General features: G+C 46.6%; 1 protein-coding gene across 17 annotated transcripts in view; it reads right to left on the reverse strand.

Annotated features, from left to right (window-relative positions):
- Nucleotides 1–16,347, reverse strand: part of NCOR1 (nuclear receptor corepressor 1) — a 372,787-nt gene that overhangs the window by 278,234 nt on the left and 78,206 nt on the right. For all 17 annotated transcript variants that reach the window (XM_029611288.1, XM_029611291.1, XM_029611302.1 and 14 more), the window contains 2 exons: nucleotides 10,089–10,143; nucleotides 2,877–2,978 (listed from right to left, as the gene is read on the reverse strand). In XM_029611288.1, the coding sequence (XP_029467148.1) occupies nucleotides 2,877–2,978; nucleotides 10,089–10,143 (157 nt within the window). The remainder of the gene's footprint in view (nucleotides 1–2,876; nucleotides 2,979–10,088; nucleotides 10,144–16,347) is intronic.

A 16,347-nucleotide genomic window follows, 5' to 3' on the forward strand; every position in this document is an offset into this window, starting at 1 on the left:
GGCAACTTTGGCTGGCTGTGAAACTTGGAGGTGATAACCCCATTGAAATGAGGACCCATTGGTCTGTGGTGATCTCCATCCAGGCTTGATGGAAGCTTTTTATTCTGCCCCTGACCGGTATATCTGTGGCTGTGGTGGTGGACTAGTTAAAAACTCTGCTGGGGCTTTGAGGAAGGTTGTGACTGTGACTTTGGACACATCATGCTGCAGGGCGTCCCCTTTTTTGAGTGTGTTGCGTTTGTTGTCAGCTCTGTTGGTAATAAGGCTAACAATAGGGTTGATAAGAGTGGAAATGCTTACGAGGGTAGTAGGGACATTTAAATTGAGTGTAGAAACCGATTGGTATTTCCTGATTCGCTTTGCTTTGAAAGGGATTGAACCACTACATTTTGCTCTATGATTTGAGCCACCATTTCTCTCAATTTTTCGCTGAATAAGTGGTCACCCAAGCATGGAAGTTCTGCGAGCTTCTCATGCACATCTTCCCTGACGCCGCTTGCTGTCAACCAAGCCATCTGTCTTGTACTGATCGATGCTGCAGAGGTCCTTGCTGCGGTGTTGAACACTTCGTAAACTGAGCTAAGGAGATGCTAAGACATTCCTCGAGGTCATGAAGTGGCTGAGGTGAGAGTGGTTCACCTGTCTCTGAGCGAATATAGGGCTTTGCGTTTTGTTTGCAATCATATAAAATATTGCCCCATATAGAATTGATGTTGACCTATTCTCGAGGTCAATATGGTTGCTTGGAAGAATTTTTTACCAAAGTAATGTGACCTGGTAGAGACTGCGAGCTCTCAGATGAGTGCTCAGTCTTGTCTTTTTCGCCTTCATCGCAGACTCGACTACTACCAAGTTGTTAGGTCCACATACCAGGGAGTTTTTCAACTTAAACTTCAAGTCCACCTTTCTAGCCACCGTGGACCCCAAAAAGGGGTCCTTGGTACGCTAGGAACAGGGTGTTTCCCACTTCATGAGGACTACTGTGTCGAGCACCTCTTGGGATGGCAGAATTGAAGGTTCCACAGGGATATCAAGGTTCTTAAGGAGACCTATCACTTCTGCTAGAGGATCCGGCTCCTTTCTCATTTCCAGTTTAAGCAGAGAGTCCAAATTTTCCACGAACCTAGAATAGGTTAGGTCTTCAGGGGGTGAAGTGTGTTCTGGTGATTCCAATGGGGGATCCAATGTTAGCCCCATGGAACTTCTGGGGGGACTCCCCTGGAGAATCATCTGAAGGCAGCAAGGGCAATGGGGAGCAGGTGATGAATGAACCTGCATTGGACTTGAAGGGGGATGGCAAATCCTCCAGTAAGGGCGAAGATGAAGTCAAAGGAGGGACCAGTGGCGCTCCAGGCATTTCTTTTTTGCTTCGGTGGAAGCACTGGATAAACTGGCGGAAAGGATGGAGCTGGTAGCTGTGAAAAGAACCCCCCTCACTATTTCTGTGATTTGCTCCATTGCTTGTTGTGACCGTTGTCCAGGTGATACTGGAGAAGCATCTTCTTCCGGGACTAAAACTTTGTCCGCATCCACGCTCTGCTACAGAGAGATATGGATAATCAAACTAATCAGATCTGGAGTTTGCAGGCGGAAGCCCTGTTGCCACATTGCAGATGCCAAAATTGGCCAGGGAACAGTGGCCAGAAAGGGGTAGACTAGCACACCTGATGAATATGAAGCCAGAGGTATTCTGGGTGGTAGAATGGCCTCCCTTAATATATCACATGACAGTTCTCTATCAGAGTGTGAAGAACTGCCTCGGGATAGTGATCTAGTAGAATGGGGTTCGGATCCTTTCCAGCTTCCTTGTTTGGATTTGCGTCTCGCCAGTTCACATGACTATTTCGTAGATGTGTATGTCCCATGTGTCACCTTCACACCACATGCGAGTACTGTAACGGCGCTGTGCACCGTGGTCGGAGTTGCACCCGTGTCTGCGCCATGGGTGGCAGGCTTTGATGCTCCGTGCGCTGGGCACTTTTTTCTTTGGCACTTTCTTTTTTTGTGCTATAGTGCTGGACGAAGGGCGCACTGACAACTCTTCTTGTGCTGGTGGACCAGCGGTAAGCCCCTTAGACTCCATCTGGAGCTTTCTAGAGTGGGAGTCTGGCCACACACCTGGTGAAGCATATCACTTATCACTGCTGGTGCTTTAGGCACTGCCCAACGAGGAGCTACTTCCCTGTTGGAAAGAGTCAACTTATAGGCGGGCTATTTTCTTGGCCCTCTGGCATTGAGCTCTTGGGGACATGCGGCTGCAGTCCCAACAATTTGCCTGGTCGTGGTCCGGGCCTAGGTAGAGGTAACAACATTTATGGCCATCAGCGATGGACACCGTATCTGCAGGTGCAATATTTGAAGCCTGTCGTAGGACACGAAGTCATGGTAGCACTGAAAAGTGTTTTTTCAAAGAAATTTGAGAGTTTGACTCTCTGACTCTCAAAGAGTGAGACAATCTCCTATGTCCATGCAAAGTGTGAATGGAGAGAGTGTGAAGAGAGTTCTGGAAAGGTCAGTCGTGCGGGATGGCCTGCACATGCTCAATACACAAAAGTTTTAAGTGACTTGAGAGACAACTCTTAACGTGCCGCCTGATGACGTCACCCATTAAGCATGGCTAATTCAGTCTGCTTATTGACAGAAAAACATTTTGTCCTGGACAATGCTGGCATACATTATGTAAACTGATGCTTATGAAGCAGTGAAATGGAAAATACTGAAAGATGAAAAACTAAAGCACAATTAAATTAAAAAAAAAAAATTTCCAAGCACTACATTCATTTGTATTTTCATCTAGCCAAGCAGTATTCTTTTCTAAGTACAACATGGTTTTCTCTATGTTAGGAGACCATTGTAGGACTAGTTATAAGACTAACCTGGTTTCTTCCTCTACGTTTCCCATAATTCCTTCTCACAAGCGCCTTATAATTCTCATTTTTCTTAGTCAAGTAGTAGTATAATACACAGTCGGCTACATTCTGCAACAAAATGGAGCAAACAAGTCAATTTTGGAAGGTTGGGAAAGAAGTTCTTTATTTTCAGCAACATTCCCACTTACACCATTATAACGAATAGCCTCATCTTCCTCCACTGCAATCTGTTCAGCTCTGTTTACATGATGACACCGTGCCATGCCACTGCTCTAGGGGAACTTTAAAGGTGATCCTGAATAGTAGCAATACCCCAAAATCAGCAGCATCCACATTCCTTTGGCTCCTAGATATGTAGCAGTCACCCCCAAAAGGAGAACTAAAAAGGGAAATCATTTTGCAAGCTCGCTAGCCACTGTCCCAGAAACCAATAGCAGGTATAGTTCTAATTTCGGTAACGTAGTTACTGTATTAGTCCAGTTAAATGCACAGAACTAAGAGTCAGAAAAGCCTTGCTGGTGATGCCCATTTACTGGATTAACTCAGTAGTTTATTTCATTTCATTTATTAAAATTTATTAATCGCCAAACACAAAATAGGCCTAGGCGATGAACAAAATGTACATACATAATAAAAACAATAATAAACACACACTTCAAACAAAATTTAGTTTCACAGAAACTAAGGAAAAATAGTGCCATATAATGGCATATATTAACCTTAAATCAGGTTATTTATTACTCGTCAGTTGGTATTAACGGAAACTCGTAACAATTTCTCTACTCACAATATTCTCACGTTACCTAATAACCATAGTCTCATATTCTTATTCTCTGAAAACTGTATTACACATACTTCAAGATGTTACATATTGTAGGCACGACGGAGTAAAAACTCTTAATTCTCTTAACATCATCCAAAGACCTCAATTCAAAAGGAATAAGATTCCATTGAATTGGAGCTGCTATGGAGAAAGGGGTCTCCCTCGTACTAAACAACTGAGCATGTCGAACTGAAGGGATCTCCAAAAGTTTAGAGCAGCTTTGAAGAGTTACAATCCTGCCATCTGGTCAGTCAAAATGAGCCAAGGCTGATGTGTACAATCCACACCACCCCCACCAACCCCATTATTTTGTTTTAAAAGTGGTCAAACGCAGACGTTGTAATCCAACAATTTACTCGTATATTTCGGTACCATAAGATTTAATTCATTTTGCATGGACTTTTTAAAGGGAGAATAATTCTTGAATATTAGTCAAAAATTAAGCTAATCCAACAAAAACTTGTTTGCTGTTCTTTATTTAGAAAATGTTTAACAATTTCCAAATGAAATCAAAGAGTCAAAGCTGAAACTTGATTTCTATCAGCTGGAAATATAACCAAAATATTCATACACAATAACCCACCGATTTAACAGATTTTCTCATTCACCCCACCAGCAACAACAAAAACATTCAAAACTGGAGCAGACTGTGCCACTTTCTCCATTAATCTAGGATTTTTCTGGACAGCCACGATAACCAAGCTGCCCAGGAATTATATCCATCCATCAACCGGACGAAATTCACAGCATACACAGGTCATGCACCGCAAGTAACAAACCAACCCCTAGATTCATCATTCTGTTATATTTATAGCAGAATGACAAGGCACGAAAAAAAAGGGGCAGAGGGTGATAGTGGGCAGCCGGCCGCATCACAGCAGTGCGACTGTGCTGTACACTATTGCCCCCATAGTACCACGGTATAAGGTGTAGTTATTTCCTGCAGCGCTGCCGGGAGATAACTCCAAACCCCGCCCAGACTCCTCCCCTTCCCCTAATTAGAATACCGGAACTCTGAGCATGCCCAGCATGCCACTATCCACGCAAGATCCCCCTTCAGTCTCGTAACAGAGAAAAAATACGAGCGAAAAAATAAAACTACAAAACGGAAGGAGAACCCAACTCTGCGGAGTGGTGGGTGAGATTCCTGAGGACTAACATTCTGCTGTCCTAGGAGAACACCTGTTACAGGTAAGCAACTGTGCTTTCTCCTAGGACAAGCAGAATGGTAGACCCCGTCAGCCAGGTGCAGCCAAAAGGTGGAAAATTTCTTTATTTCAACCTATAAGACTTCCTGGTGGAAGGCTTTCTTGAAGCCACCAGTCACCTGTGAGACACTGTCCGAGAAGGCCAGGGGTTGAAGAACTAGGCGCTCAACATCCACACCATTAGGGCCAATGCCCGAGGGTTGGATTTCGCAGGGTGCCCTGGTTCTGAGATCAGATTGGGTACTGTCCCCAGCCGAATGTGATCCCTGATCGAAAGATCCCGAAGGAGAGGGAACCAGATCTGTCGGGGCCAATAAGGTGCTACGAGCATCATGGTCCCTCTGTCCTGTTGAAGCTTCAGTAGGGTCTTCAAGAGGAGTGGGAGAGGAGGGTATGCGTACAGAAGACCCTTCCCCGAGTGAAGGGAGAAAGCGTTGAAAGCCAAATGTCCGCCCTCAGGCAACAGGGGGCAGAAATAGCTCACCTTGTAGTTGGTACGGGGAGACCAAGAGGTCCACACATCTGTGGTTCCCCACCAATGAAAAATTCAGGCCACTACCTCCTGATTTAGAGACCACTGGTGAGGCTGAAAGGAGCAACTCAGCCCGTCCGCCAATACGTTCAGAGTCCCAGGCAGGTAGGTCGCTCGTAGTGACATCCTCTGTGACAGGGCCCAGGACCACACCTGCACCGCCTCATGACAGAGGAGGAATGATCCCGTGCCTCCCTGTTGATATATCACATCGCAACTTGGTTGTCCGTCCGAATCAGGATTTCCTTGTGTGACAACTGGTCCCCGAACACTCAGAGGGCGTAACAGATCACCCAAAGCTCTAAAAGGTTTATCTGACAGCGGGCTTCTTGAGCGGTCCAGAGACCCTGCGTGTGGAGCCTGTCCACATGGGCTCCACAGCCCTAAGGAAAGGCATCAATGGTGAGGACCACTTGAGGCAGGGCAGCCTGGAAGGGAATTCTCAGCTTCAAATTGGAGGAGTTTTCCCACCAGGACAGAGATGCCCTCAGAGGCTCCGTGATGGAGAGACAGATCTTGAGGTCCTGGGAGGTCTATTGCCACTGCGACCGCAAGGTCCATTGTACCTCCTCGCATGCACAAGCGGGCGAGTGGGGTAACAGACTGAAGCCACCATGTGACCCAAACAGAGCAGAAGGCGGGCACTCACATGCCGGCTGCTGCATACGAAGGTTACCGAGGCAAGTGCAAGAGCCCGATCACGGGGCAGAAACGCTTTCGCCGGCACCATATCCAGCCTGGCTCCTATAAAGTCCAGTTGGGGAAACGGGCAGAGGCGAGACCTTGGGTAGTTGATAACAAACCCCAAGGACTGCAGTGTCTGCACAGTCAGGTTTAAAGCGTTCAGCGCCCCTGTGTGAGAGTTACTCTTGATCAACCAGTCATCCAGGTATGGGAAGACATGCACCGTACATAGCCTGAGGTACGCAGCCACTACCGCTAGGCATTTGGTGAAAACGTGAGGGTCTGAGGCCACTCAAAAAGGCAGCACACCTTGTACTGGTAGTGAGCCTTCCCCACCACGAAGCGGAGGTATTTTCTGTGGCCGGGGAAGATAGCTATGTGAGCGTAAGCTTCTTTAAGATTGAGGGAGCACAGCCAGTCTCCTCTTTTGAGGAAGGGGATCAGAGTGCCCAGAGAAACCATCTTGAACTTTTCTTTTAAGAGAAATGTGTTCAACGCCCTGAGATCGAGAATGGGGCTCAAGTCTCTGTTTCTCTTTGGTATGAGGAAATACCTTAAATAGAACCCGCGGCCCTGCTAAGGGTGAGGAACGGGCTCTACCGCTCCTGCTGCGAGAAGGACGGAGAATTCCCTCTGAAGTATGACCTGCTGGGCGGACGAACCCCACGATGGACATGGGGCAGAGTTCTCTGGAAACTGTCTGAAATTGAGCCGGTAACCCTGACAGACTATGGTAAAGACCCATTGGTCCGAAGTGATGATCCTCCAGTGGTGGGAGAAGCCGATAAGCCTGACTCCTACTGGGGGATCCAGTGCCAAGGGTACATTTCGCTGACTCGTGCTCCTTCCCCACTGGTCAAAAACCCATAGTCAGAGCTTTCTAGGGCTCTGGCTGGGGCCTAGGTGTCCACTGTTGACAGGAGCGGCCCCTGGAGCTAGTGTGCGGCGTGCGAGCCTGAGAGGCAGGGGGATAATATTTCCGCTGCCTGTAAAAGGATTTCCTGGAGCTTGGCCTGGAAGATTTCCTGGAAGAGAAAGGAGTGTCTGAAGCGCTAGTGGAGAGCTGTTGGAGGGTTTTGTGGTGGTCCTTCAACTGAGCTACATCTCGGACCCTGTCCTCAAAAAGATTGTCACCTATGCATGGGAGGTCTTATTTATTTATTTTATTTATTTATTTATAACTTTTCTATACCGAAGTTCAAATAACAGAGTTAATTATCACTCCGGTTTACATTGCAACCATAAAAAACAGTGACAAAGTTGTCTTACATAGAACAGGGGGAGAGAAAAACTTGGATACAGCTTAAGCATGGGGAGTAACGTGTCAAAACTGGTAAGAACTGATAAGAGTTGGCTTTTTGGGGTAAGAAGGTATTCCGAGGGAGGGGGTAGGAATGAGGGATTGTAAGGGGGTGGACGGAGGTCAGAAGCCTGGAGCCAGGCCATTCTACAGGCACAGATGCCCACGGCAGCTACTTGGGCCGCTGTCTCAAAAACACATCGTGGGTGGCTCTCACTTCATGTTTGCCAGCCTCCAGACCCTGCAGGACAATGGCAGGGAGCGACTCCCGTTGCTGCTGTGGAAAGCTCTCTGCGAGGTCTTGGACCTGCTTCCACAGGTTTCAGTTATATTGGGTCATATACAACTCGTAGGTGGTGATATGGGCGATGAGCATAGCGCCCTTTCTGCCCAGAGCATCTAGCTCCCTATGTTCTCACCACGGAGGGACAGAAACATGGGTGTGGGAGCATTTGGCCTTCTTGAGGTTGGATTCCACGACCACTGACTGGTGAGGGAGGTGATGCCTCTCGAATCCCAAGGCCTGCTGTACCAAAATAGGTGGCATCTGCCTTCCTATTGACTGGAGATATGGAGATCGGGTGTTCCCACATCCAAAGAAGAAGATCCTTAAAGATGTCATGGATGAGAACCACCACGATTTCCTTAGGAGCGTTGACAAATTGGAATACTTCCAACATCTTATGTCGCACATCCTCCTCCGTGAGGAGTTGGAAGGGAATAGCTTCGACCATGGCCCTGACGAACCACACAAAGGAGAGGTCCTCTGGGGGGGGTGGGGACCGATGCCTTTCCTCCAGTGGGGAAGGTTCGGATAGGGGGGTTGTCTGAGAATTTGGACGAAGACTCCAAGGAATCACCCCCCCATGGGTCATAACTGCCTTCTTCTTCTTCACTAAGGTCATTGCAGGGCATGCATGAGCGAGGCCTGTGGAGAACCCTAGCCTTGGGCTCCGAAGGCATTGAGAGCACTGCGAGAATCGACGGTCCCCCTGGTATTGGGGGGACTGGGGGCCACGGAAGGCCAGAGGGTCCAGGCAAAGGCTTGGGGAACAGAGGCCTCGGAAACGCAGCACTGGCCGTGTCTTCCTCCTCAGAGGATCCAATAATGGGGTTCGCTCCCTAAGGGAGCATTGGTGGCCGCTGGGGAACCGAAGGTCCCTCAGGCACCAGTTGCATCGGGAGGGCATCAAGAAGGACATCCAGATGCTCGAGCAGGGGCACCAGAATAGACAGCGGAGGTTCTGGCACCGGCATGGGGACCGGTGGCGGGGGCAGTTCAGCACTCCACAGAGCTTGGAGCACAGCACTCTGCACCCTGCGGTCCGGCTCCTCCTGGAAGTCCAATGAAGCCAGGACTGATGGAGGGGGAAGAGGAGTCACCAGTGCTTCATTGGTCCTCCAAGGAGGCACAGTGCCCAGCACAGATATTGGGGGGGGGGGGGGGGGGGGGGGACTCCTGGGACTCCCAGGTATATCGGAGGAAGGGGTCTCCGAGCCATGGGGTCGCTTCAGTGATGGCTCGGCAGCCTCTGTTATTGCACTGGAACCGGAGCCGCATGCAGACGGCGACTGGTATCTATGCTTGCGGGATTGCCCACGGTGCTTGGCCCAGTCTTTTCCCGGCACAGAGGAAGTAGAGGATCCCAACGCCCTGGAAATCGGTGAGATCATGGAAGACCGATCACCATTCCCTCTGTCTTTTGAAGCTGTAGCCAGAGGAGTAACGAGAGGGAGCATATCGAGTGGTTCCCCTCGACCCCCATGATGTCGAGAACTCCAACGTGGGTGTGGATGGAGCAGGCATTTTGGAACCAAAACGCTTCTCCATTTTGTCAAGGTGCGCGCGACGGCCCTTGGGGGTCATCTGGTCACACAGCTGACACCCTCGGATGTTGTGCAGGGCCCCCAGGCAGAGGATGCAAACCTCATGCAGTTCCGTGATGGACATGGTCCGCGGGCACTGGGGGAACAGATGAAAGCCAGACGCCATGAAAAATAACCAGCATGTGGTCGATGACCAGGGGCCACCGATAAGCGGGATGCCGAGAATCGACCGCAACAAGAATGGAAAAATGTTTTCTACCTACTGTGCTGAGGAGAGATACCAATTGCAAAGGGGGACCCATCGATGGAATGGGAAAAAACTCCGATTTAGACACAAAAAAAACGAGAAAGAAGCAGAGCTCTAAGAACTGCGAGGCAACTGCACCGCGGAAAAAGAGAGACTGAAGGAAGACCTTGCGTGGATGAGCGGATACGGATAGTGGCATGCTGGGCATGCTCAAATGTGCTAGTCAAAGTTTCTAGAGACTGACAAAAGTTTTCCGATGATGTCTCCCGTATGTGAGGACTACCATCCTGCTTATCCAAGGAGAATCCTGAATATCTTTATTACACAGTCAGACTTCCCTACTGGTGATGCCGTAATGAAGTGTGCATAGATATCACTACACACTATCCTGTGGCAGTAACTAACAAGAGGAGAGGGGGAAGAGGTCTATTACACATGTACTGACTGGCAATTTACAAATACAGAAACAGCATCTAACAGTTAGGCATTTGAGAAGATATAGTCAACTATCTCTGTGGCTTTGTCTGTAAGATATGCCAGCCAGTTACTTTACTGGAATTTTATACATTGCACTGAATTCTAAAACTGCATAGTTACCTTTCTTTCCAAGTATGATGCAATCAAGCCAAAGTTTTTTGGGTGCTGAACAAACCTGAAATTACAATAATCTATCAGTAAATAATGCACAGTTTTGCAGCCAAATGTTTTACACACATAAAAATAAAATTTGATGTACTGTTCTCAATAATTCTAACAATGTAACACTAAACATCACTTTACAGCACTGCTGGAATTCAGAATTTCTGGGAATTAGTTCTCAAAAAATGCTGGACTAGACCTTTCTAGAAATGTATCTTGGCTGCATGCCACCTTCTTTTGGTCTTATTCTTGGTTTTTCATTCTTTTCTTGACCAACACACTTTCAAAATAGTTCTGTGTTTCTTGGAATCATAAGCATTTTGGATAAAACTGAACCCTCTAACTTAAGAATTTTTTTTATCTGAATATTTTGGCAAATAGAAAGGGAAGTCAATATTTTCCTTAAAAGCTGCACATGACAAGGGGAAGAGAACAGAAACAAACAGCACAAGGGAAAAGATAGAGGCCAGAGAACCAAAGGAACATGACAGAAAAAAAAAGTCAGGCGAGAGAGTGCTGGTGTTATTGAGAATATTAAACTTTAGTACAATATAGCAGACTTGGAGGAAGTAATGCAGGGGAAATGCAGATTACATGACAATGAAAATTAAAAACTGACAAAAAAAGAAAAAGAAAAAAGGGTTCAAACATTTTTTGAAAGAAAAAGATTAACAAGTAGCTGTATGTTTTTGTGTTATATGCTGGAGGGTTTCTTGGCTTGTGTACGGGATGGGAATTACGTAAAATGGGTTATTTATGTTTGATGATATTGCATTTATGTTAAATTGTAACCCACCAAAGGCGCTATTAGGAAAGACAGGCTAGAAATTCCATTAAATAATAAAACAACAAATGCTGTGTTAAAAATTATAATAAATTCCAATGAGTCCCATACTGCAGTACGTGCAAGACTACGTGCATACACACAGGCACTCCGAGGGTGCCTGCAGGTCTGGAGAGCGCGCATACACAGTCACTCCGAGGGTGCCTGCAGGTCTGGAGGGTGTGCATACACAGTCACTCCGAGGGTGCCTGCAGGTCTGGAGGGTGTGCATACACACAGTTATGCTGCAGGCTGCAACTAAACACTGTGCCTAGCACTGATCTCCTCCCTCAGTGCCTCCAGGCACTTATCCGAAAGACCCAAAAAAGTCAAGTATGACAAGAAACCAAGACTGGTAGCAACTACAAAAATAGAACACGTCTCTGTTATAAAATGTGCTGGAGAGTGTTCACACACAAAAAAAAAAAAAAAAAAGCAGCTTACTACCAATAAAGCAGCAATTCCAACAGGTTTAGAAGCATAACGAAAGCCTTAGGGGTCAGCAGATAAAGGAGCATGAAATTTGTAACAATAAAACCAAGCAAAATGAAAGTGTTCCACTCCTCCTGGATTATTTACGGGATGACAGAATATGCATATAATGAAAGTAGGTTTGGCTTGTTGCAGATTTTGCTAACTGATGAGCCATCATCCAGTTCACATCTCTTTGAAAAGTTAAGAATATGAGCTCAAGTTACATTTTTATGGTACGATTATGTGCATCTCACTAATAGTTAATCTGTACTTTGGCAATAGAGAGAAATAAGTGCCTAGCTATGTAACTGGCAACACAAGAAAAAGAACTAGCGGGTGACCTCAAAGATGTAGATGTCTTTTAGTCCAAAAGTGATATGCAAGGCAAATGTCTAGGGTACTGCAGAGAAAATACTGGATAAAACCAGAGACTTCTTGTATAGAATTTAATATGCAGATTTTGATAACATTCCACCACCTAGAATTACTTTAATAAAGATCTCTAAGATGACAGCACGTCACACCATGCAAGAACAAGTACAACGAAAAGATTCAAATGCCAAGCATTTTTGGGAGGACCTGGCCCTTAATCTTATCTGCCTATACAATAATTTTGCTCTGTAAAATTATTTTAAACCTAAAATTATTTTCCCAGTTTAAAAAAAAAATGCAATAACCCATGTTAGTTGCACTGAATAGTGAGAAAAAACACTTAGGAAAAAGGTATCTCTTCAACTTTTTACTTCTCTTTAATGCCCAGACATGTCATAGTGGCAGGTAAAGGAAAATTGGTTCTTATCTGCTAATTTTCATTCCTGAAATACCACAGATCAGACTCCTTGATTTTGCCTCCCTGTACCCAAGCCAAAACAATTAAAAATAAACATTAGCAACTAAGACTCTGGATGTGAATCCCTAGCTGCAGGCTGCTCCCCAACACAAAACGGAACCAGACACCTAATCAGATTCCAAAGGGCACAACACTGGTGCTATTGGTAACAGACGGGGAGACAGCTTGAACCCAAACAACAGGCCATAGGTTGCGAGCGTTGGGTTCTACACCTTAAACAGGTTCTGGAGGACAGACTGGCCGAACCTACTGTCATGTCAGCCATTCTTATCCAGACAGTAATGGGATGTGAATGTGTGGAGAGAACTCCCAATTCGCAGCCTTGCAGATCTTCTCCACAGGACACCGACACTGCCATGGCTCTGACAGAATGAGCCTTGAGATGGCCCCCAAGTTGCAATCCAACCTGGGCATAACAGACTGAGATGCAATTTGCTAGCCAACTGGATACTGACTGTTTGGCAATGGCAACGCCCAACCTTTTCTTCTCTAAAGAAACAAAAAGTTGGGTGGACTGTTTATGGGCTTCGGTCTGCTCCAGATAGAAAGCTAAGGCTTGCTTGCAATCCAAATTGTGCAGTTCTCGTTCACCTTGGTGCTAGTGGGGCTTGGGAGAGAATATTGGCAGAACGACTGACTGATTAAAATGGAAATCCATCACCACCTTAGGCAGGAACTTAGGGTTGTGAAAGGGTGTGTATGCAAGACCACTCTGTTGTGAAAAAATTTAGTATAAAGGTGGATAAGTCACTAAGGCCCGGAGCTCGCTGACCCAGCATGCTGAATTTGCACCACCAAAAATATGACCTTCCAGATCAGGTACTTCAGATCACAGGTGCGCAGCAGATCAAAAGGAGCTTTCATCAGCTGAGCCAACACCATACTGAGGGCCCAAGATACAGCGGAAGGCCATAGGGGAGGCTTCAACTGAAGCAGGCCACGCATGAAATGTACAATTATAGGCTGTACAGAAATGGGCATTCTATCTACACCATGGGGGTATGTGCCAATCGCACTAAGATGAACTCTAAAGGAGTTGGTTTTTAAGCCAGCCTCCGATAGGTGTAGAAAGTAATCAAACAGTTTTCATGTGGGGCAGGAGAACAAATCTGTGGCCTTCTGCTTACGCCACATGGAAACCTTCCTTCACTTCAAGCTGTAGGACTTTCTAGTGGAAGGCTTTCTAGATGTCACCAGGACCCGGACACATTCTCAGAAAGATCAACCTCTCAACATCCAGGCTGTGAGCGACAGGTCCTGGAGGTTGGGATGCCACAGCCTGCCCTGATCTTGCATGAGAAGAACTGGGGAAGCCTCCAGACGGATTAAGAACATAAGAACATAAGAAAATGCCATACTGGGTCAGACCAAGGGTCCATCAAGCCCAGCATCCTGACAGAAGTGGAAACTAGACCTGTCTCAGCCAATGAGGGGCTATGAGGATCATAGTTCCTCTGTCCTCACAAAGCTTCAAGAGAATCTTTGCCACTAAGGGAATCTGAGGACATGCATACAGAAGACCCCCCCCCCCAGAGGCGGAATATTCGATTTGTTACGCCCTGGTCCAGGGATCACTAGTAGGGTCTGAAGGCTCAACAGCCTGTCCACTACCATATTCTCCATCCTAGACAGGTACATGGCCCTGAACACCATTCCGTGAGACAGGGCTTACTACCAGATCTGGACCACATCTCAACACAGCAGGTACAAACCCATGCCTCCCTGCTTGTTCACATACCACATAGCTACTTGGTTGCTGTCTGGATCAGGACAACATTGTTGAACAGCCGATCTCTGAAAAACCATAGCACATACCTGATCACCCTGAACTCCAGGTAGTTGACTTGACAAGAACATTCCTGAACGGACCACAGGCCCTTAGTGCCGAGCCCATCCACATAAGCTCCCCACCCCTGAGTAGCTGCATCTGTGGTTAGCACAATTTGTATAGGGAGACTCCAAAAGAAAATCCCATTATCCAGACTGGAAAGTACCCATTACCAGGACAAGGTGTCTCAAAGACGGGGTAACTCGGATGTAATCCTGGAGGCTCTGAGTGGCTTGGTGCCACTGTGACCTCAGGATCCATTGGGCTCTGCGCATGTGAAAGCGTGCCAAGGGAGCGACATGGACGGTTGCAGCCATGTGGCCCAACAGCCTCAACAAGTGCTAGGCTGACACCTGGTGGCTCTGATGAACCTCTGCTGTAATGGTCACCAAGGCATCAGCCCTCTGGCAAGGCAGAAAGGCCTTGGCCCAAGCTGTGTCTAGCAGGGCTCCTATGAAGTCCAATTGAGGTGATGGACTGAGATGGGACTTTGGGTAGTTGAGAACGAACCCTAGTAACTCCAACACCTGAATGGTCAAGCGCATGGACTTGGCGGCCCCTGCCCATCCAGACATGGGAAAACATACACTCCCAATCTATAGAGGTGTGCCACCCCCACGGCCAGGCATTTTGTGAAGATTTGTGGGGCAGATGCGAGCCTGAACAGCAACACCCAGTACTGGAAGTGCTGTCTTCTCCACTAACAATCTGAGATATTTCCTATGACTTGGGAAGATCTCAATATGGGTGTATGCATCCTTTAGGTCAAGGGAGCATAGCCAGTCCCTTTTTTTTGCAAAAGGGGGATCAAGGTGCCCATCTTGAACTTTTCTTTTTTTTTTTTTTAGAAAGTTGTTCAAGGCTCCTAGGTCTAAGATGGGATAGAGACCTCCTGTTCTCTTTGGAATCAGGCAGTACTGGGAGTAGAATTCCCTTCCTCTTTGCCTGGGTGGTACGGGCTCAACCGCTTTGACCGTTAAGAGAGAGGAGAGCTCTGTTAAGCAGTAGCTCCGATATGCTACCAGACCCCCCAATATGAGCACAGAGGGCAATTTGGCGGGACACCTAATAGCTCAATCAGTAACCCTGATGGCCAATGGAGAGAACGCACTGGTCCAAAGAAAAAAATATCTTGACAAACATGAAAAATGAAGTTTTCCACAAGGCAAAAAGCCAAGTTTTGAACTCACAGCTCTGCAGAAGAGAAGAGACTGAGGAGAGACCCCGCGTGAATGCATGCTCAGTGTGCCTAGTCAAAGTTCTAGAAAATTTGACATAAGTTTTCTGCATCTGGCTCTATCTGATGATGTCACCCATGTTTGAGGACTATTGTCCTGCCTGTCCTCAGAGAATATGCAGCTGCAGTGAAACTGTTTTCTCTATCTACATCTGTGGCAGGGAGCCAAAACCCAAGAGTCTGGACTGATCTGGGTATGAACTTCCTCTTGCAGCCTCTCTGCTGGTCTCTAACTCCACCAGCTGATCAGGAGGGCAGAAGAGAGTGGCCAGAGTTCCCTGACCGGACCATAATTTTGGTTAACATGATCTTCCAAAAGTTAACATTTACTAAAAGATAAGTTCCTTTTCATAATGATATTTTGATAAAAAGGTGCAAATGTTAAGGCATGGCATATGCTATGTGATTAAAGTACTATTGCTAACTTTTCAGTAACATGATCATTAAAACCATGTCCAGTTAAAGAGGCTAATCCAGGCCTGATTTTCTCCAGTGCATTCTAGTTCATTCAATGTATTAAAAAACAGACCACCAATGCCATAAAACAGTGGAATGAAGTTTAAGAGAAGCAGAATTGAATTGTTCTTGGAAGATAGCCAGTCATTTGACAATTCTGCTTTAAATGGAGTGTTTGCCAAGATTTTTTAAAATATACACTGCACAGAATGGACGTCATGCAAGCAAAATATCAGCAAGGCTGCAGATTCTGATCCCACTTCACAACACTATTTTCAGGTTACCAAAGTTCATAGGTCCGACAGGAGCTGGCACGGAAAGATGGTTTACACAGACATACCCAAACTGGTGAGAAACTGGAGTGTAGAAATGCTATGTGAACTGTCTGCAAAACTGTTGCTGGGTAATCCTCCCTTCACCTAGGTGACTGCTAGTCTGACACCTCTGAATTAATGGCACATACCATCCGTCTCACAATGCTGCCCTGGGGGGCTGAACATTCAAAAGCACCAGATTGGACTGCAACCTCTCTCCCGGTTCTAGCTTAAA

This window comes from Rhinatrema bivittatum, chromosome 8 (assembly GCF_901001135.1).
Source record: "Rhinatrema bivittatum chromosome 8, aRhiBiv1.1, whole genome shotgun sequence".
NCBI classification, from domain to species: domain Eukaryota; kingdom Metazoa; phylum Chordata; class Amphibia; order Gymnophiona; family Rhinatrematidae; genus Rhinatrema; species Rhinatrema bivittatum.